At 46.6% G+C, this 21,283-nt stretch overlaps 1 protein-coding gene across 5 annotated transcripts in view; it reads right to left on the bottom strand.

Annotated features, from left to right (window-relative positions):
* LOC126531136 (glutamate receptor ionotropic, kainate 5-like) overlaps window positions 1-21,283 on the bottom strand; it is a 193,160-nt gene that overhangs the window by 8,560 nt on the left and 163,317 nt on the right. The window contains exons 2-7 of one of the 5 annotated variants that reach the window (XM_055070983.2): window positions 17,842-17,887; window positions 13,141-13,241; window positions 10,379-10,463; window positions 10,001-10,159; window positions 2,169-2,325; window positions 810-1,027 (exon numbers count right to left, since the gene is read on the bottom strand). In XM_055070983.2, coding sequence (XP_054926958.1) covers window positions 810-1,027; window positions 2,169-2,325; window positions 10,001-10,159; window positions 10,379-10,463; window positions 13,141-13,241; window positions 17,842-17,886 — 765 coding nt within the window. In that variant the 5' untranslated portion in view covers window position 17,887. The remainder of the gene's footprint in view (window positions 1-809; window positions 1,028-2,168; window positions 2,326-10,000; window positions 10,160-10,378; window positions 10,464-13,140; window positions 13,242-17,841; window positions 17,888-21,283) is intronic. The other 4 variants (XM_072288284.1, XM_072288283.1, XM_072288282.1 and 1 more) reach the window with 4 other exon arrangements.

The following is a 21,283-nucleotide window of genomic DNA, read 5'->3' as shown; positions in this document are numbered from 1 at the left end:
TTATCAATTCTCCGAACTGTACAACACGCGACGAGACAAGATATATTTAACACTTTTTGTGGCCGTTCCCAAGATTCCAAACTGAAAAGGACGCTCTCGTGGAAAATCTGCAACAAAACGACATTCGGCGTGCGTGCCTGCAACACCTTGGGTTCCGAAAAGGATCTGTTAGAGACCACAAAGAAATTTCACTTCACCTTATCGCATGCATGCTTGCGAGTATCTGGTCTCGTGGGCATGGGGTGAAACACCACAGTGATTTTATAAGAGACGCTCGGGCAGAGCAATTACCGCCCTTGATCGCCAGGCTAAACCCGTTTGTTGCTACAAAGCACCCCCACCACCACCAGCAGCAGCAGCAGCATATAAAACTTCGCTTACATCGATTCCCACTGTGCGTGGGATCTGCATTTCTTTTTCGTTATATTATATACATTTATCTATTAAAAGGTAGGTACGAGGCAGGATTTTCTATTAGACCTACTAGTTCTACTCATCTGTGACCTGCACTCACCAAAGAAATCATTTGATTTCTGAAGTGGGTAGCTGCATTGGGAAAATTCAACTTTCATTAAGTTTAGCGGCAGGCTTGTACAAACTAGGAAAGCTAACATATGAGAAGACGTACACATCTCCGCCCCCCTCCATCCACCTAAAATGCGCTATAAATATAATTTTTTACTTAAGTAAGCGAAGATATTATGAGTGAAAATTATGTCCAAGTTATTTCATCTATTTAGCTCCTCATTGTGATTGCTAGATTTGTACCGAAACAAGTTTTCTGTGGTCACAATATCTAGTGGCAATACCTCCGCAAATGCCTCAAAGTAATTTCCCCTCGGTATAATAGGCGTGAGATGAGGCCTCGCTGCAAGGTCATCGACTCCGTCCACCTCGGGCTTGAAGTTGAACACGGCTTGCTTAGACTTCAGTAGACTACCGAAAGAGTTAGACAACACGACGACGGTCATTAACCACACAGTCACGAGCAGCCGCTGCGATGTGAGCGAGTAGCGTCTCGGTGAGCCTGAAAGAACATTCAAACAAGCAGACGAAAAAAAATGAATAGTTGACCACTGGCTTTGACACTGCTGTGTCACAGGCATATGCACAACAATCGCTTCGTTATCGCAGGAGTACCGCATCAACCATGTTTGCTCTAACACGCTTCCATCCAGCTATAACGTTCTCCGCGCTCCTGCTTAATAACGCGCACTCGACGTCAAATATGGTTCTCATTCGGTCAATCAGATGAGCGCGGTTATGATGTGGTCAACTAAAGACCTCACGCCCCAGCTAAATAAACTGTATATCCGAAGCAAAACCTGTGTGCTCAGATTTGTACGATAAACCTAAGGACTTAAGGGAGGTTAGTTTTGAACTAACTCACTATTTGAAACGAAGGGATTGCTATTCGTTTTGTGTTACGTTCCATATCACCACAGCTGTGCCAGAAAATGGGTGCCTTGTTTGTATACAAAAGAACTGGGAATAAAGCATCACACTGGTATAACACTCACGTAGGGAAAATTCGTAACATGAGAAGCGGTGCATTGTACACAACAGTAGTCGGTGAGGAAACAGTGCGTGCTGTTTTTTTATGTTCTGAGGTAATTGATTTCTTTTACTTTCTTTGTCATAATCATCATCAGCCTGGTTACGCCCACTGCAGGGCAAAGGCCTCTCCCATACGTCTCCAACTACCCCGGTCATGTACTAATTGTGGCCATGTTGTCCCTGCAAACTTCTTAATCTCATCCGCCCACCTACCTTTCTGCCGTCCCCTGCTATGCTTCCCTTCCCTTGGAATCCAGTCTGTAACCCTTAATGACCATCGGTTATCTTCCCTCCTCATTACATCTCCTGCCCATGCCCATTTCTTTTTCTTGATTTCAACTAAGATGTCATTAACTCGCGTTTGTTCCCTCACCCAATCTGCTCTTTTCTTATCCCTTAACGTTCTTTCATTGTACGCCTATAGAATTATTATACGGTGTTGTTCGTATTTTCTCGCTAGCTCTTGAAGCTCAGTAATTAACAAATAAGCACATCCTAAGTAAGTCTTTTCAGTACCATGTTCTTTGTAAGAACGAATTAAAAAAACCTTTCACAAAGTGTTATTCCGGCGTATAGTAGACTTCGATAAACGAGTGGGCCAAATTACTTACTTTCAGTGAAGAGCAGACCAAGAAGTTCCCAGCAGTAGCAATAGGCCCAGTGAAAAAAGGTCGCGCAGTTTCTGCGCCGAATTGACAATGTCTTCCAGCTACTGAGGGCTAGTAGACACGACAGGCAGATTATGCACACAAGAACGGCGAGCCACACCTAAGGACAGAAGATCGTGTGCAAAAGATTTTCATGTACAGTAGCAATCGCCCTTGCATTTCACTGTTCCAGGCTGTGCATTGCTTGAGGAGCTCGCGACTCGTGATAATGCCGTAAGAGGACTCGGGACATAAAGCGATGAGGACACCACCACAGCTGAAATTAAGTTAGCGTTAACTTAACGTTCACGCTCGCACTGGTAACGTTCATCATGTATCCGGAAAGGAACTAGCCTGTCTAGCACGCAGCATAAGTTATTTGTGGCACGTCCGCACACTTATTGCATGTCAATGTCTGCAGACTATAGTAGACATCTGCTTAAAGCGTAATATCGTCATTTGAGTTCAATAAACAACTGTCAACTACGAGAACATAATCTAGCTTTAAGGCTAATTAAACCTTCCTTATGAATATAACAAGGCTTGTGCATTGAAACTCGCGACTAAACTTTAGCAATCAAAACGAAGTCGTTGAAGGTATTGCTAAATTATTCACATTCTTTTTGTTTTTATGTTTTATTTTCTCACAGACCGATGAATCTCGTCATCGGCGTGTGGCTGCTTGTAGACGGCCAAATGATGAATGTCATGTGCAAGCCAGCCTCCATGGTATCTTGGCTCTGCACTGACCTTTGTGTGTTGATTCTGTTTGTAGCTAAGCAACTTCCAAGAATATTCGAAGGACCATCCATTCCGCAACAGAAGGTGGCAACAAGCTAGAAAGACTCCGTGTTTTGTTTTGTTTTTATTCTAATTTCCTGGCACCTTTACCATGTCGCATTTTATTTGCTGCGTCCCGAGGCAGCCGACCTTGTTCACCGAACGCACTCTTGAAAGCAGCAAGATACCACTGCGCAAGCATTCCGTCACGTGGGTCGTTTTTATATTTCGTGGGCTTTCTTTGAAACCCGGAAAAAAGGACTACGTGAGACGTATCGTACGGGAAACAATTCGATCAGTGGTTTCTGAAGGTGCTCTACAAATCTGAGTATCATATTTGGGGTCATCAGCCAACAAATAAAAAATAAGGTAATTAAACTTAGTGAGTTTAGTGAGAAAATAAAAGATTGCCTGAATTACTTTAGGCTATTGCGAACAGTATGCGTTCGGCTCAATTCGCTCCCGACGCGCCTTTCATTCTGAAAGTTTTGGCTCAAGTTACGTGGGACACCCTGTATAGACGACATAATCGTTTTCTCGAAGACAAAAGAAGATCATACAAGTTTCATTTTCCTAATTTCCATACCCGCAGCCTATCACATCTCAAGATAAACGTTAAGAAATGTGCATTGTTCCAAGCAAATGTGGTATTTCTAGGCAGGGCATTTGACAGCTGTACCAAAAGCAAAAAGCAGGAATTTGTTGAAAGAATTTACAAGTTAGTGAAACCGTACGATGTGCATTTTCTGCTTGTCTTCCTGGGCATCTACGGACACATTAGGGCCTTTATAAGAGAATATGCAGTCAAGACAAGATGCCTCACATGACTGACGCAGAAAGGCGTACCGTTCCTATGGAACAGCGAGTGTAAAAGTGTGTACCACGAACTAGTAAAAGCTTATATCATCCCAACCTATTCTCCGCATTTCTGACTTTTCTTTACTGTTTGTGTTGAACACTGATGCATCAATTCAATTTCAATTCAGTCTTTATTTCTCTCTTGGACAGAGAAAGGGACAGGACTAAAAGCTCGTAAGCTTGACAGAGGTCCTGCCCCCTTTATCAACTTGGCAGTACAGTACACAGGCAGAGATTTTCAATTTTCCAAATAAACACTGAAACAAAATAACAAAACACTTTGTAAAAAGCAGCGCTATGCATTGCAGCACAAACATAGGTATTAGAAAAACAAATAACTGGTCATGGGGAAACGAAAAAAAATAATAACAGGTATAGGTTTAAACTGAGTGCAATATTACGTAATCTTGCTAAGAAAACATTACGCATTACGCAACTGGGACAGTGCTCTATCAGAAGCTCTCAAACCAAGCTCACTACGGAAGGCACCATGTGGTGGGATACTACAGCTATGCATCGAAGCCTGCAAAAGTAAACTATACCAACACCGAAAAGGAAGCACTGGCCTTCTTGAAAGCTGTTCAGTATTTCCGAACTTACCTAGAATGTGCGAAATTCGCCCTTTTCACTGACCATCAGGCATTGACGCTGTTACGTTTCGCCTACGACGCGCGGTATAGCCGGCGCGGATGCAACGGACGCCGGGGCTTCGTTCAAAGCGGCGGACATTTTGGCCCGTTCAGCGCCGCCGATACGCCTCCCCGCCACGCGCGTCCAGGCATGTTTCAGTGCCACGTGTCTTCAAGTGTGCGTGTGTGTGTGTGTGTGCATGGTGGTGCCCACGCTTGTCAAAGCGCGGCAGCCGGGGAGAGGAGCTCCCCAAGTGTGAAGCGAGGAGGTCTGACCGGCGCCGGCTCGGCGGATGCGTCACTACACTCGTCTCAACATGTCTCTCAGCCTGTCCGTTCCCCGCATCACGTGCGCCTCTGACGAGGCGTTCCTTCTTCCCCTCAACTGCGAGAGTATAAAAGCAGCTGCCCCCGGACGCCAAGGGAGAGGCTCCGAATTCTTCCGTCGAGAAGTGTGCTCTCCCGTCTCTCCACTTCGGTCGACCTGACCGCCCGCTCTTTTGCGATGCTAGAATAAACAAGTTGTTCTGTTACCAGTCGACTCATGCTTTGCCGGGACCTTCGGATGCTTCCAGTTGTGCCCCAGGCCGCCAGGCCAACGCTACCCTTGGGGCTTGCGACCCATTTGCAACAACGGGTGCCAGCGCTGAGATTCCAACAACTGGTGGCAGCGGTGGGATCGCGACAATGGAGGCCAGCAGCGAAGATATGCAGTTGACTGTATGCTGAGCAGCACAACGACCATCCGGGAGCAGTGCAACGAGCCCTGTGTGATGACTGGTTGCCTGCAGCGGAACGACTGCGCTGAATTCTTGGCTGCGAGGTTTGGTGAGTGCGGGACTTTCTTCTTCTGAGTTTTGCCAGGCTTTTGTTAGTGTCAGAGACAGAGCTGGTAATTGTGGTTGTCGTTGCTGCCGGGTTAGTTTGCGGCAAGACAATAGTAGGCAGTAGAGAAAGCAGCATTCAGAGCAGCCATGGATTTGAAGTCGTTGCGCAAACCGAAATTGCTGGAGCTTGCAAGAGAGTTGGGTCTGGATGTCTCGGACAAACTCAGAAAACCAGAACTGCTGAGGGCTATTCTTGAGTTAGAAGCTGAGGATGACGAGCTGTCGGAATGCCTTGAGACCATTGAGGAGAGGGCAAAAAGACAGGAGCGCGACCTTAAAGAGCAAAAAGAGAAACAGGAGCGCGAACTTAAAGAACAGAAAGAGCGAGAGCAACAAGAGAAAGAAAAAGAGCGCGACCGTCAACACGCTTTGGAAATGAAGCGTCTCGAGGTAGAGATAGAACGCGCTCGTAATGGAAGTCAGGCACACGGTGCAGGAGAACGAGTATCGTTCAAAATGACTGACCTGATGCGGCCGTTTAAGCTTGGAGAGGACATTGGTTTGTTCCTGGTTAACTTTGAGCGAACGTGCGAGAAGCAGGGGTTCTCTCGGGAAACGTGGCGACAGCGCTTGCTCACTTTGTTACCCGGCGAGGCGGCCGACGTAGTCGCTCGCTTGAAGAGAGAGGAGGCAGAGGATTTCGACCAAGTGAAATCGAGTCTGCTAAAAAAGTACAGGCTGTCAGCGGAGGCTTTCCGTCGGAAGTTTCGGGAAAATGAGAAAGGCAAAAGTGAGTCATATACAGAATTTGCCTACAGGCTTATGTCAAACATGCAGGAGTGGCTCAAAGAAGAGAAAGCGTTTGGTGACCACGAGAAAGTTCTGCAGTGTTTCGGGCTAGAACAGTTTTATAGTCGGTTACCTGAGAACGTGCGGTACTGGGTCTTGGATAGGCCAGACGTTAGTACGGTGGCTAGAGCCGCTGAGCTAGCCGAGGAGTTTGTGACGCGTCGGGCTCGCGGAGCTAAGGACGGTCAAAAGGGTGAATTTGGCTCCAAGTTTGAGAGGCCGAAATTCACGCCCATGAGAGCAAAGGGGGACACACGTAGTGCGGATGCGAGTGAAAGCAGTCCGACCGAACGTAAGGAGACGGCGGCAGCCGAAGGCGAACGCAGAAAGCGGTTCGAGACGAGGCTAGCGCGCGTTTGTTATACGTGCCAGAAGCCGGGTCACTTTTCGGCGCAGTGTCCAGAAACAAAAACAAAAGTCGTGTTTTTGTCATTATGCAGCACTGACGAGAGCATGAAGCTTCTCGAGCCTTACATGCGAGACCTCCTCGTGAACGGGAAAGAGTGCCGAGTGCTTCGTGATTCCTTAGCTACAATGGATGTAGTTCACCCCTCTTACGTAGAACCCGATATGTTCACGGGCGAGTGTGCATGGATCAAGCAAGCCGTGGAAGCTCATAGCGTGTGTCTGCCCGTAGCAAAAGTGCTTATTGAAGGACCTTTCGGAGCACTCGAGACGGAGGCGGCAGTGTCATCTATGCTGCCCCTCCCCCCCCCCCCCAGTACCCGTACCTATTTTCGAACAGGTCCGATCACCTCCTGCGCGAGAAGGGGCTTTTGTTTGGTGAGGCTAGCGTTCAGGCCTTAACCAGATCGAAGGTTCGGGAGCTCGCTGCAAAGGCGGTAGTTGCGGGGCCGACATTGTCGAACAATGAGAAAGGGTCAGAGGCGCAGCAAGCTGATATTCAGAGCACGCCCGAACTGAATAAAATTGAGCCTGTAGCGTTAAAGGCACCAGATGCTGGAGAGGAAATGCCCGACACGGGAAAGTTAGAAGAGCTATCTGCAGATTTGCTCATCGCGCCTACGTCAGACGGACTTAATAGGTTGCTAAAAGTCAGCCGGTCTGCTTTGATAGCCGAGCAAAAAAAAGATGGCAGCCTAGAAAACATACGCTGCAATGTCAAGGAAGGTATCGCCAAGAAAAATGCTCGTTTTGTGGAAGGAGGTGGGGTCCTGTACCGGAAGTATCTAGACCGCAGGGGAGTGGAGTTCGATCAGCTGATCGTGCCACAGTGCTACCGTCAGGATCTGTTGCGCTTGTCGCATGGGGGTTCGTGGTCCGGACACCTAGGAGTTAAGAAAACTAAGGACCGTCTCTTGCAAGAGTACTATTGGCCAGGGTGTTTTCGGGACGCAGACCACTTTGTGAAGACATGCGACACCTGTCAGCGGGTGGGCAAACCAGGGGACAAATCGAGGGCGCCGTTGAAGTTGGTACCTATCATTACGGAGCCTTTTAGACGGCTCGTTATTGATACAGTGGGACCTCTGCCGGTAACAGCCACGGGGTACAGACACATTTTGACTGTGATCTGCCCAGCGACAAAGTTCCCTGAAGCAGTGCCGCTTAAAGAACTCAGCTCAGTTGAGATAGTCAATGCACTACTGTCCATATTTGCGCGAGTTGGTTTTCCTGCGGAAATCCAGTCAGATCAGGGCACGGTGTTTACGAGCGCTTTGACGACAGCCTTTCTCGAAAGGTGCGGGGTAAAGCTGTTACACAGCTCAGTGTACCACCCACAGTCGAATTCCGTTGAGAAGCTCCACTCCGTCATGAAGCGCGTGTTGAGAGCATTGTGTTTTGAACAACAAACTGACTGGGAGCTGTGTCTGCCTTGGGTGATGTTTGCATTAAGGACCGCGCCGCATGCAGCTACGGGGTTTTCGCCAGCTGAGCTGGTGTACGGTCGCTCGCTGCGGTCTCCGCTTCGCATGCTTCGAGAATCGTGGGAAGGCAGGGGCGACGACCCAGTCGTGGTGGAGTACGTGCTTAGGCTCCTCGAACGCTTGCTGGGAACGAGAGAAAAATGGCAACTCTCCCGAAGTCACTTTGCAGTGTCCTGTGTGAACCTGAACGTGAGAACGAGGTCTTCTCTGTGCGCTGCGCTCAAGAAACGCCGAAGGACGCCCGACTTCGGTTATGAGCATCATCGAGCGACATCCCTCCGGACAGCGGATGCAGTCCCCTGACCATCGGGATCTCCTTCCCCCGGCGGGGCGGTCTGTTACGTTTCGCCTACGACGCGCGGTATAGCCGGCGCGGATGCAACGGACGCCGGGGCTTCGTTCAAAGCGGCGGACATTTTGGCCCGTTCAGCGCCGCCGATACGCCTCCCCGCCACGCGCGTCCAGGCATGTTTCAGTGCCACGTGTCTTCAAGTGTGCGTGTGTGTGTGTGTGTGCATGGTGGTGCCCACGCTTGTCAAAGCGCGGCAGCCGGGGAGAGGAGCTCCCCAAGTGTGAAGCGAGGAGGTCTGACCGGCGCCGGCTCGGCGGATGCGTCACTACACTCGTCTCAACATGTCTCTCAGCCTGTCCGTTCCCCGCATCACGTGCGCCTCTGACGAGGCATTCCTTCTTCCCCTCAACTGCGAGAGTATAAAAGCAGCTGCCCCCGGACGCCAAGGGAGAGGCTCCGAATTCTTCCGTCGAGAAGTGTGCTCTCCCGTCTCTCCACTTCGGTCGACCTGAACGGCCGCTCTTTTACGATGCTAAAATAAGCAAGTTGTTCTGTTAGCAGTCGACTCATGCTTTGCCAGGACCTTCGGATACTTCCAGTTGTGCCCCAGGCCGCCAGGCCAACGCTACCCTTGGGGCGTGCGACCCAGTTGCAACAACTCGTGCCAGCGGTCCGATTGCAACAACGGGCGTCAGCGCTGAGATTGCAACAGCGCACCTTCTTGATATGGCACAACCACGACGATGCATTGCAAGGTGGATTAACTATCTGCAAAAATTTGATTTCGTCATTTCGCACCGCCCTGATCCGCGGCTCACCGATGCAGATACCGTGACCAGATTCATTGTCTCCGAAACGATCAAATACCCGGAACAGATAAATGACGTGAAGCTGTGGGAAGGCACTAAAGAAACGAAAGACACCAATGGAAAGTATCACGTGTCACAGGCAATGGTCCCGGAGGTACTTCTCATTTACCATCTTAATACAGAGCCAGGTGGGTGTGATGGGTTTTGGCACACAAACAACAAGCTACTGAAGTGGTTTACATTGCCAAATATGAAAGAAGATATTATTAACTACGTATGGATATGCCACTGGGCCACACATATCAAGTAAACAAAGTGAAGTTGAGACAGGCGACAGACTTCACGATCATTCCGCAGCATTCGCGAGTCCCCTTTGAAGTCGTTCACTTGGATTTTGCGGAGCTAAAAAAAGCGGGCGAAGGTGTCATGAGAACGCAAGTTTCTACTTTGCATAGACGAATGCACCATAATGATTACGGCGAAGGCAGGAAAGGAAGACGCCCAAAGCGTCATTGCTCTCCTTCAAGCCGAATGTTTTAGACATGCAAAGACCATAATGTGCGACAATGGACCTACCTTCCATAGTGCTAAATTAGCGAAGTGGAGTCGAAATAACGGCATGACTATCAAATTTTGCTCGGCAGGGAAGGGGAAGCGTGCTGCATTTAAGCCACGAAAAAATAGGAAGAACCAACGGGACGAAGCAAGAGGAAGACAAGCAAGTCAGTTTAGTTACAATAAAATGTCGGAATACATCAGTCGCTACTGCGATATGTGTTTCTTTTAGTTGCGTTTATAAGGAACGCTACAATACATAAACTCCGAGTGACAGCGCGAACATGAACTGTCTATTACCAGCTTACCTCAATGCCAAAAGCGTGGATGTAGCTGAAGGCGTCAAAGTGAGCTGGGGAAGAGCTTGACAGCATGCTGAAAGCGATCGTGTCAATGCATGGACCAAAGCGCACAATGGAGTGTCGTTCGTAGCTTAGTGCCATCACAGACATGGCGGCGTCGGCTTCCTAAAGGGTGTCGCAAATTAGCACTCGTTAATGAGCGAAGCAGAAGTAAATGATCTCACGAGCCAGCTAAATGATTGCATGCAATGAGCTCAGATAACAAGTTTGAGTAATGGTTTATGAAAAGACAATGTTTATAAAGGCTTTAAGAAATTGCAGCCAGATGCCGTATAAGCATGCAGCACTCGCGCACTTCTCGTCTTTGGATAGCTGAGTTATTACCCCTCTCTGGAGAGCACCGACCATTCCAGTCCATGATCCATTCGGCAAACGCACACCGTAGTTAAGCGCTTGTATGAGCGTGTATCTGAAAAGAAAGCGGCATTCTGGCTTTGTTATTGGAAATCGGGAATCAGAGACTTTAAGCAGGCATAAATTATTGCCGCTAACTTCCTGGTACTGACTAGTGGTCATTTGAGAAAAATTGCAACCCGAGGCGAAGATTTCACAGGATATGAAGATGCAACTCGGTGCACTACTTACGAAGTGCTTCCTTTATTTTTGCAATGGCAATACTATGGACACTCCAGGCGCATTTCTGCCGTCGTCGTCGCCGTCACCGTGATGTTCCGCATAAAGTCCAAGTACGATAACATCGTCGCCGCGTACCGTATGCTGTATTTGCGAGAGAAAGTTGCGAATCACCCGATGATCGCGACACAATCTAGCGCACGCAATGGAGGAAAGCAGGGAGGAAGCGCGCCGTCTTTCGTCGCGCGCGAGGCACCGGGAAGAGGAGAGGGACGAGGGGGGGAGGGCGTGTTCTATTTCGGCGGCAGCTGCGTATGGCACGGCGCGGGCGTCTTATTTTGAAAATGATCGGCGATGTTGACAAAGTGCGGGGTCCCGCGGGCCTCATCTTCAAAGCGATCCGAGATGTAGAATAAGGCGCGCCGAGTGCAGGTATTAGCTGTGCTTTCGAAGCTTAGTTTGCGTTGGAGCAAGAGGCAGCACGAAGGTGAACTCGCATGCTGCTGCGGCTGCTGCTGCGCTTCCTCACTTCAGCGTTTTGACAGCGAGAACACATCTCAGCACTGAGTGAGATGTGTTCATGTTTACCTGTGCGCGCGTGACATTGCGCTTGGTAATTATGCTAGTCAGTGAATGTTTACAAGTTTATACGACCAATAAAACTACTGTCCTTACTTCGTGTGGCTGCCTCCTATTTTGCTGTGGCAATCGATGCTTCGACTTTTGGGCGAAACTGCAATTTTTTCTACGCTACGCACCCAGGTTGCACAAATTTTAGCAGTTTCGAGAATGTGGCATTACGAAGGCTTGTACAGCCGGTTGCATGTATTTCATTTTTCATTTCTTTCCCTTCAGTGATCGCTTTGTTGGTTGGTTATTTAGCATTAGAACTTTTTAGATGCGCACCAATAAAAACTAACTTTAAAGCTAACCATATTGACAAATTTACGTATGCGCTTGTGTTAAATAATTATCAATAACGCATCCAACCACAGACTGTGACTTACCATACAAGCAAAGTTTCGAGACTAATTCGAATTTTTTTACCCACGGTTAAACGACGTTTGCAAGCAAAAAAAATATCTTGGTAATCGGTGAAGCGCGTTTAACGTGAACTCATTGCTTTTACGGGACAGAAGCGGTGATTGGATCAGGGGTTGGCGCTGGAGATTTCGTAAAAGCGACTTCAGATCTTGCGTGGCCTCTTCCTCTCATCTTTGTTGAGGCGGTCAGGCCGTGATTGTACCTATATCACCGCGAGGTTATCATTGAAACATTGAAGTTATTCGGCATGTTACTCGTGTAACAACTTTTTAATGAAATAGCGTCAGAAGGCCCATTGAGCGAAAAAGCCGGCGACTGTAGTCTGTAGCAGCGAAACGGCACCTTAAGTCTAATTGGCTGCGACGCCACGTCATTGGCTGCGACGCCACATCACGAGAGCGCCTCGACGGAGCAGAGCCGGCGAAGGAAACAACTTGCTGCAGCGCTTGCACGCCAGGTGTTGCGTTAGGGGAGAGGGCATCGCACGACGCCACGTCAAACCTCACTCTCGCTCGCGAAAGCCGACGGGGGTTCATAATACTTCTCCCTTCCACCCTAACTAGGCTTAGCTGCTGCGCGCGCCTGCTGGCCTCAGTGGCTACTGCTGCTTCCTCGGTCTCTCGTCGCGCAGGACGTCGGTGGCATGCGGCGTTGGCACCGCAGGTTGCGGCTGCTTGCTGGCTCCGGCAGCACGCAGCGCTATGGTACATTGCTCGCTGCTCAAAACTCGAAGGACTGCACTGTGGCGTTCAATTTGACATTAACGCTTTCGCATTCACAACTCATAAGTGCTTCGGATATTCGGACGTCTTCAAATATTTTCTTATTCAAAGGTTGGCTTCTGTTTGCAGGATTTGGGTTCTTTCGAAAGCAGTATTGTGGACAGCATTTTGTTAATGGTCGCAAGCACCACTGCACTCTCAGGCGAAGGTCCACGTGTCGTCTGATTAGTCTGTTGAATTATTTATTTTCTTCAATGTATGTCTCTGGTCAATCAGCACATGCGATCTTATATATACATTGTAAGACAAGCAATGGAAGTATGCAAGCTATATCAAAAGAAAGAGGTAGGGCTTATATATTACGCCACATTGAAACAAAGACTTAGTAGGAGGGAGTAGGAATGAAAAGAGTGAGCGCTGAGCTCATGCGTGGCATATTCCTCTCCTCTGTCACAGAGCGTTAGCGCTCCCTTGGTTCTTTGCGTAGTCCCTCCTACTAAGTTTTTGTTTCCACGTCGCGGTAATATGCGCCTCCTAGACTTCAAACAACTCGCCCAGTAACATATTCTACTCATAAAGAAAGCTGTAAAGCCTTTCTTTTCGCACGCGGCGACTTCGAGTTATTGTAATATTTGCACAACAATGTAACATGCTCTGTTTTGCATGTTGTTCAATAGCAGATAAGCATCCTGTCACATATGCCGCAGTGTTCAAAGCACTCCAAAAGTCCACCGAAAGAGTACGTACGTGAAGTTCAAGCTGCTGGCGACAGCATTGAGCGCATTTCCTCCGGCACCCGCCATGAACAGCTTGCCATCCCGATACATGGCGGTTTGATATGGCGGCCACTGAAATAAACGACGGAGACATGAGAACCTGCGCTCATATGAACTTCCCGCCGCATCTCCGATTAATCGAGCAATCGTGTTATGGCACGCTACTCATACAAGCAATCGAAATGACTGAATGCGAACGAATTTGTACCTGCGATGTTCCACATGGAAACGACATTGAAAAGCTGCCACTGCTCTCGAGAAGTGTCCCAGTGCCTGAGATGGAAATATATATCTACTCAAAAACATTTAGCTGAGAGCGCCCCTTTTCTACTGTAGGCAGGCATTTTTCAGCTTTAACTAGTCTGCCGTTTCGAAAAGTCATCGACAGTCAGCATGTCTCGGCTGCCTTTGCTATAACTGCGTAGATAGAAACATTACAAGCGGCTGTTCAGCATATTACAATATTTCAAGCTAGAGAAAAATGTGACGTGATTCGGAGCACAGTATGGCGCCATTTCAATTGTTGCTGTACAAGTACTAAGGCATTTGTGACCGCAAATACAGAACATCGAATTTATAGTAACATTTAGGAGAGATTCTGCCCGACACTGTGGCGTCTGCGGCAATTAGACGGCTAGTTTGCTTTGCATGTGCATTCTAACAGGCAAAGTCGAAGATGAGTCTGTTGCAACGAACACATTGTTGAGTGTCTTGACTATCTTGCCAAGAAACTTGCAATATTCACTCGCCACCTGTTTTATGCAGTTGGCGCGAAGCTCGCCAACATGTCGGCGACAAGACCATCTTATGCGCGAATTTGATGTTAGAGGTCATGCAGTAGACAGATGCAAGAAAGCGATGATTGCTCAGAAATTGTTGATGGCTAGTTTCACTATGTTTGCGTGATAATCTGCGTGGGTGTTCCCGTAGTGCGGCCCTTATTCAGTATTTGATCTCATCACGCCAACACAAGCCTAGCTCACGTGTTACGTGGCGTGCAGAAATCTTATCGAGCCCACATTCGCAAAGGACACCTCACGCTCAAGTGCTTCGTACGATCAAATACCAGCCAATTGTAAGGTCGGACATATTAGCCAAGGTGGCTGACCAATTATTAATTAATGCCTGATAAGCGGCACTTACGAATGAAAACAATTATAAATTCGACCTTCGGAAAGCGAAGCTATCAATAGGGAAGCCTGCCGGCCAGGCATTGATAAAACCTCTAAAAAAAGAAAGCACTTGTGAAGTACCGTATCACCGCGAGAACTGGCGACGCCCGCGGATGTGTGAGCTAATGATATCAAGACATGAAAAGCAACTCTCGGCATTGGTTCATCTAAATTCGCTCTTGTGTTATCATCACTTGGGCGTTCCCTCATGGGCGGCCAAAAAAGGAGTCACATGGTCAAACAGTCGGTGCCTTCTTTCATTTGTTTATGGCTCAACCCAGTGCATTACCTGTGCAAGGAAGTTACAGAAAATTTTTATCATATACCATCTTCGAAAAAAAATCAAAGGGTGAGCGTGAGAATGCACCACGTCTGCACTGTTCGCATACGACGGTGGATAGGCAGATAGAGTCCGGAAGAGAAGACAAGACTGTGACGCGCCTTATAAAGGTGTGGCAAGCGGCTTCCTCCGAGGTGCATATAGATAACGGAAGAGTCACGGTACTGCGATAATGCGATATTGCGTTCATGAGAATGAGCATCACTGGCGCACGGTTAGTATTGCCATCCGGACAAACAAAACACCCCTTCACCAGGGTGAGGAGCCATTAGGTTGTTCACGCGGGCCTGTTGATAAATGAATATTTAAGAGAACATGAACAATTGCGGAAGAAAAAGAAATCTTTATTCTAATAGTCTAATACAATATTGCTTACAGTATCATCGAGACCCTGCAATGTGGCATGCGATGCTCTTCGCGTAATGCGAAGACGTGGGATCGTTACCCACCAGCGGCAAGTTGATTTTTCATCCACTTTCACTGCCATTAATTTGTCATTTCTTTATTTCAATTAGTAAGTACAAGTAATTTCCCCTGTGTTTTCCTTGGTGTATGTTTGTTGGCTTCTGATGATATAACGTACGGTTGCGTATTACGCGAAGTAGGGCGTTTGTGTCTGTTCGTGAAAACAATGCGTACTTGAGAAGCATTATTTAAAGCAGTTTTCACTTCAGCGTCTACCTTTTCGTTCCCTATCACGCAACAGTGAGAAGGTATCCCCTAAAAGCTGACATTGTGACTATTTCTATTCACGGGGTCAAGATGCTCTTTAATTTAGGTAGCCATCAAATAATGCGGGCCCCGTCTGAGTACACAGTCAATCGTTTGAAGAGCTGGCTTGGAATCGCAGGATATGGTCCATGTATGAGGAGGCTCCTTGGAGAAAAATCTAAGTGCCTCCCGCATAGCAACAAGTTCTTCGGCAGTTGATGTTGACCTATGATCTAGCTTAAACCGCCGAGCGATGATCATATGTGGGATGACGAAGACTGCAGTGGAGGCACATGGTGTGACGGAGCCATCGGTATACACGTGTACAGTATCTCCGTACTCTGCAGAAATGGAAAACAGGGTAAGTTGCTTGAGGCCAATGCATGCAACGGATGACTTTTTTTTTGTAATTCCAGGAATCTGCAATATAACGAAAGGTTTAGGCAGAACTTACGGGGGTATTCTCGGAATACCAGGCGGGAAAAAATCTTGACGGCAGAACACTGTGATGACGCGATAGAGTCCTTGAAAAGCTGGAACTTGGGTGAGTGGCAGGCAGTGATGACAGAGGATGGTGCCTGCGTCGAGTCAACACGCGAAGGTACAGTCGAAGAGGCTCGCAGAGAAAGTACACACCAATAGGACAAGCATGAGGTTCCGCTATTGTTCCATTGGGTGACGCGATCGCGGGAGGCTCAAACATGTGCGCAGTGCTTGAGCTTGAATGCTCTCCAGCGTGCGCACACAGCTAATTCCCATGTTTGAGAGCGCCGGCATACTGTACTGTATATACCGTACGAATAGTGCTTGGTACAAGTGGAGTAATGACGACTCTGAGGGGCCCCAACTTGTGGCTGCAAAGCCGCGAAGGACGTGAACAAAACTGTTCAGTTTTAACTTCAGTGTGGCGACGTGTCTTGACCAAGATAATCCCCGGTCTATGACTAAGCCAAGGAATCTGTGGTGTTACTGCAGGTACCGCTATTCCGTTAACGATTATCGGATACCTAGTCATTCGTTTCCGCATGAATGCAATCATGGAAAATTTTTCTCTTGAGAGCTGGAGTCCTTGACGCCGCAGATACTTAGCTGTGGTTGTCACCATAAATTCATACCATAAAAGTCAGCATAGATTACAATCCAACGCAAGAAGCGAGAATTGTTAATCATATTTACATGATTAAAAGTGATCTTTTAATGACGGAACAATATTTGGAAGTTTTCTCGTGAATTTGAGTATTTAGTTCACAATTTTTGCACTAACAAAAGATAGGGAACGTTGACTCGTACACATTATGAGTTTTCAGAAAGTTTAATTGTGCTCACCCTAATATCCCTTTTAGGCGCGAGAAATATTGATGAGAGATCTGGCATGTTCGTTGTTAGTATTCTGCGGATTAGTATATCTGTTATAGTCCCGAGCTTGGATAAGTGGCATTATAATTAACGGTATAGAGGGCCAATAATTTTATAGGGGATACAAGGGGCTGAATATCTGGCTGGTTACAACCGCACGATGAAACATAATTAAGCAAGAGAAACAGCGCAAGGGGAAAGTAAGGGCGTTGAAACAAAGCTTACAAAAGCGGAGGAAGATTAATTTTTCTATTTCACTGAACGCTTGCCGGCTACGTGTTAAGCGTATGCTGTAAGACTTTTGTTGCTTAGCATCTGAAGGGTGTTTGGCGGTATCTGTTTACCTCTCGCCAGCGATCATAAGACGCCGCACTGTATCGAAGGCCGGCTTGCAAGAGACGAGAGATTACGACAAAACGATTCTATGCAGGATGTGTGCACGTTCTCCTTTAAGAGCGCTTCCTTGACGTATCAGCCACTTCAGGTCAGTGTTCACTGAACGAACAGAAGGTCCTTGAAGATCGTTAATCTTTTTTTCTTGTTTTCTTAATGGGTTAAGTAGCTTAAGTGCCTTACTACTGTGACGTAGCCTACTGTTCAAATTTTTTGATCTGAGATATCGGTATTCTAAGCAATTTGCAGAGTTCTTTGTTCACGGAAGACATGACGAATGTTTGTTTAGTCTTTTGTGAGCATTATGTACACAAAAAAATGATCTTTTAAAGCAGAAAATGTGTTAGAATAACTAAAAACCACGTGTAAAAAATCGAAGCATCTTTAAATGATGTTCAAATTTCCAACGAATGAAATAAGTTGCGTAATAGCATCAAGTTTAGAAATTGCTCGAAATGAATCAGTCGAACACAAGCCACTAAGAAAGTCGTGAGAGCATAACTTGTTTATTCTAACTGAAGCACCTTAGCTTACTGGGTTCATGACAGCATTTAGACTGTTCCTCTTTACTTGGGTATAATTTATGCTTTTTCTTAGTGGCTAGGATATAATGGTAGAAAAATTACACATTGTCGGTTTTGAAGCAATCTTGCAGCACATATTTGAAGGCTCTCAATGCGGCTTGGCATGCTGTACTTACGTGATGAAACATGATTCTGAATAGTTCTGTGTTGCCATAGGCCATGCTGAAAATAACCAAAATGCGATTGAGAATCTCTCATCAGTAACTTTTCAAAAGAGTTTGAGATCTCAAACAACTGTTTATTTCGCTTACAGAGCAATAAGGCCGATGTGCTTCCGACTCGTCGAGGTTAAGAACGTCTAATGTATTTCGATTTGAGCCACGTTACAATTTCCCTTGACCTTGAGTAATTACCATGAGAAGTAAGAGCACACATGCTAACACCATTCACTCGTACTAGCTACTGGCGCTAGTCAGAAGCAATGCACGGATAACAGTCACACTCGTCAGAAACTCCTTTGACAGCAATGTATGCGATTAAGTTTTGCCAAGCTATGCCCTCCCACAACAGTGCAATAACGACGAGCCAGCTTCGTGCAGTGATGGTATAGACTCTGCAGACCCGTAGCATTTTAAATAATTATTCTGAAGCTGTTGCTCAAATATGTGTCGTTCGTACGACTAGAAGGAATATTTAACGTCGTACTCGTTTTCCCGAGAGAATAGCCAAAGCTGCTCCACCCAGTTTCTCAGCATCCGTTGCTGATATTGTTGTCCCGTTCGTCAAGTTTCCTCGGCTGGAGAAGGCGGTGCAAGTGAAAACTGCTCACGTTGAAAATTCACACGGCTTACAAATAAAGAAAGAGACACGCTGACACATATCTCTTTCTTCGTCTTCTTGTGCAAGACGCGTTGAATTTTCAACATAAATAAAGCCAACACATCAAGAAGCGCAGCCGCGATTTTTGTGTCTGGGCAAAGTGCAAACTTCTCATCTTCCAACCTTCTTTCTTTCTTCCTCAGTGCTGGGTAGCCAACCTGGTTCAGCCTGGTTACATCTCTGCCTTTGCCTTATGACTCCTATCTCTCTGTCCAGTACAAATTATCTCAGTTTACGCTACTCCTGCGAAAATTACAGTTAGCCCGACCCAGGATTGGATCCCTGGTCTACGATGTTTCTGCCACTGTGCGGTGATCGTCGCTGTAGTGACGTCCTCGTTTTCGTTGTCAATGTATTTCTTGCCATTGTCGTCCTGAAAGCTAGCGCCGGTTTGGTTTAAATTCAAAATTTTCCATTAAGTGACCTTCCCCAGTTCCGCCCTCTAAATGTGGATGTTTTTAAATGTACTCACATTTCTTCTCGCCTGTGGTTCTGACTGCTCTGGATGGTCGAAACAGTTTCTTCAGAGGGGATGCTTTAAAGAAGTGTCAAGTGCGTTTGAATTTGACCCACCTATGTACCTCTACTACGGCAGAAACGTTAGTGTTACCGTTGTCATGGAAACGCTCCGCACAGTCAAAGAAGCGTGACATGGCATATGGACTTGATTTGAAAAAGCAGAACCCTTTTTCATATTCTAATGCTCATTTGAAGCATGAACACACTGATCCTTCCTGGTCCGGTCACTGTGTTCTATTCGTGAGCGAACCGTGCGTTCTCTGTTTTTCAACATTAGCTTCCTTAGTTCTAAACAAAATTACATAAATAAAAGCTACCGAACATTGATCCTTTTTGTTGACTGAAGACGATTTCGACTACGTGCATTGCAGTCGACCAGCTTGTGTTACGTGTTCTGCGTCTTCAATGCCTCGATACAGTCTGATTACAAGTAGGAATTTTAAACACAAGACACGTAACACGAGCTGATCGAATGCAACATCTGTAGCTGAAATCGTCGTCTTTCTTCCCTCAACAAATAATTCGTTGTGCAGTAGCATAAATTTGTGTGTTAACAATATTTTGCTGCGACGGCACTTCAAAGCTCCATTGTGGTTTATTTTGACCATCCATCAATCCGGCCGCGCTTTCCGTAATGCCGACAGCGACAGCCGTCGTCGTGAAATCATCGTCGTTATCACGTCGTCGTCAGGCCATGTCGTTACCTCTGCTTCAGACTCACCCCTGGTCGAAAAAGAAGAAACCCGCCACCGCAGTGCTTTCGCTAATGAAAATTCTAGTGTGTTTACAGATGTTCAGTGTGTCGCTATCGATGCGAACAATTTACGACCTTGTCAAGTGCTGTGTAGCACTCTTAAATGGAATATGTTAATCACGTACACGTATGTGATAAGATCCACAAGGTTCGTGGAAATTATGTGCCATTGACTGCCCATTCTGCTGCCATCTTGCTCGCTATCGATATAAATCTGTCGCCGTCATTCCTTACGCACGTTTTTCACAATGCGAACCCAGGCCTTGCCGAAGCAAACGCAAGATTGCCGCGAAAAGAAGTATATAATTGTCGCATGCACCATTTAATGGGCTATGGAAAGACGGGCCACGTATCATGGTACACATGAGGTTAAAGAATAATCTTTTGTCAGGAGTTTTTCCACGTATTAAAGACTCGTAATACATCATGCAAGAGATTACAGTCACCGTTGAACTCAACAGGGTGATCAGAGACGACAAGTGGTTAAACACAGCTTCGCAGCCCTAAGAAAGGCGCTAGAACGGTCCAAGAACGCAGTTATATTCCTGTAGTTCCCTTAGGCTGAGGGAAATAAGCGCCCATGGTGGTGCGTATACATAAGTAAAAAATATGTGTAGAAACCATCGAAGATGGTTGTCAAGATAAGCGAATAAGGTCAGTAGAACGAAGAAAGTAGACACCGTAACAATACTTCAAAAGTATACTGCTGACGCATTAAATGGAGGAGGGGGGGGGGGACGAAAGAGGTCGAGCTTAAGTGCAATGTGTACAATACAAATAATATAGAAAGACATTAGGAACCATAAAAAAAATTCATGTAAACGTCAAACAGAAACAAAACAGAAGAAAAAGAAAAGAAGAAACGATGTTCACACAACATTTGGTAGCATGAAAAACGCATAATAAGTTAAAACGCGATGAAGACGAACAGTACCCATGAGAACACAAGTTTAAAGATACAATCAAATGATGATTTAGGTAAACAACCTGCAGAAATACATATCAGATGAAACGGAGTGAATGATATACCAATACCAATGTTATATTATATATTATATTATAAATAAATGTCTGCGCACGTTCTTTGAAAGGAGCTGTATACATGTGAACTGTTCGTGAAAATTACTGCAGACAATTACCCGCTTTTAGAGACTTAACTACATAGCAATACCTTTGTTTTATGAACGCGAACACAGTTAACCAGTAGGGCCCCTTTACATTACTCACTATTTACCTTCGCAACTTACTTATAAATGCAGCCAAAGATGTTAGAAAATACCACGAAAGTAATGCGCAGCAGGAAACAATTCATGGTTTGAAAAACGTGGTGACCGGCTTTGAATACCGAATGAGCATTTCAAGGAATTCTTAGAAAGCTGAACACCCACTGTTGTTGCCCAATGGCTATGGTGTTGGACTGCTGAGCACGAGGACGCGGGATCGGATCCCGGCCAAGGCGGCCGCAT

This window comes from Dermacentor andersoni, chromosome 5 (genome assembly GCF_023375885.2).
Source record: "Dermacentor andersoni chromosome 5, qqDerAnde1_hic_scaffold, whole genome shotgun sequence".
Lineage (NCBI taxonomy): Eukaryota > Metazoa > Arthropoda > Arachnida > Ixodida > Ixodidae > Dermacentor > Dermacentor andersoni.
The sequence above is the reverse complement of the archived record's forward strand: the minus strand, read 5'-3'. Positions and strand labels throughout refer to the sequence as shown.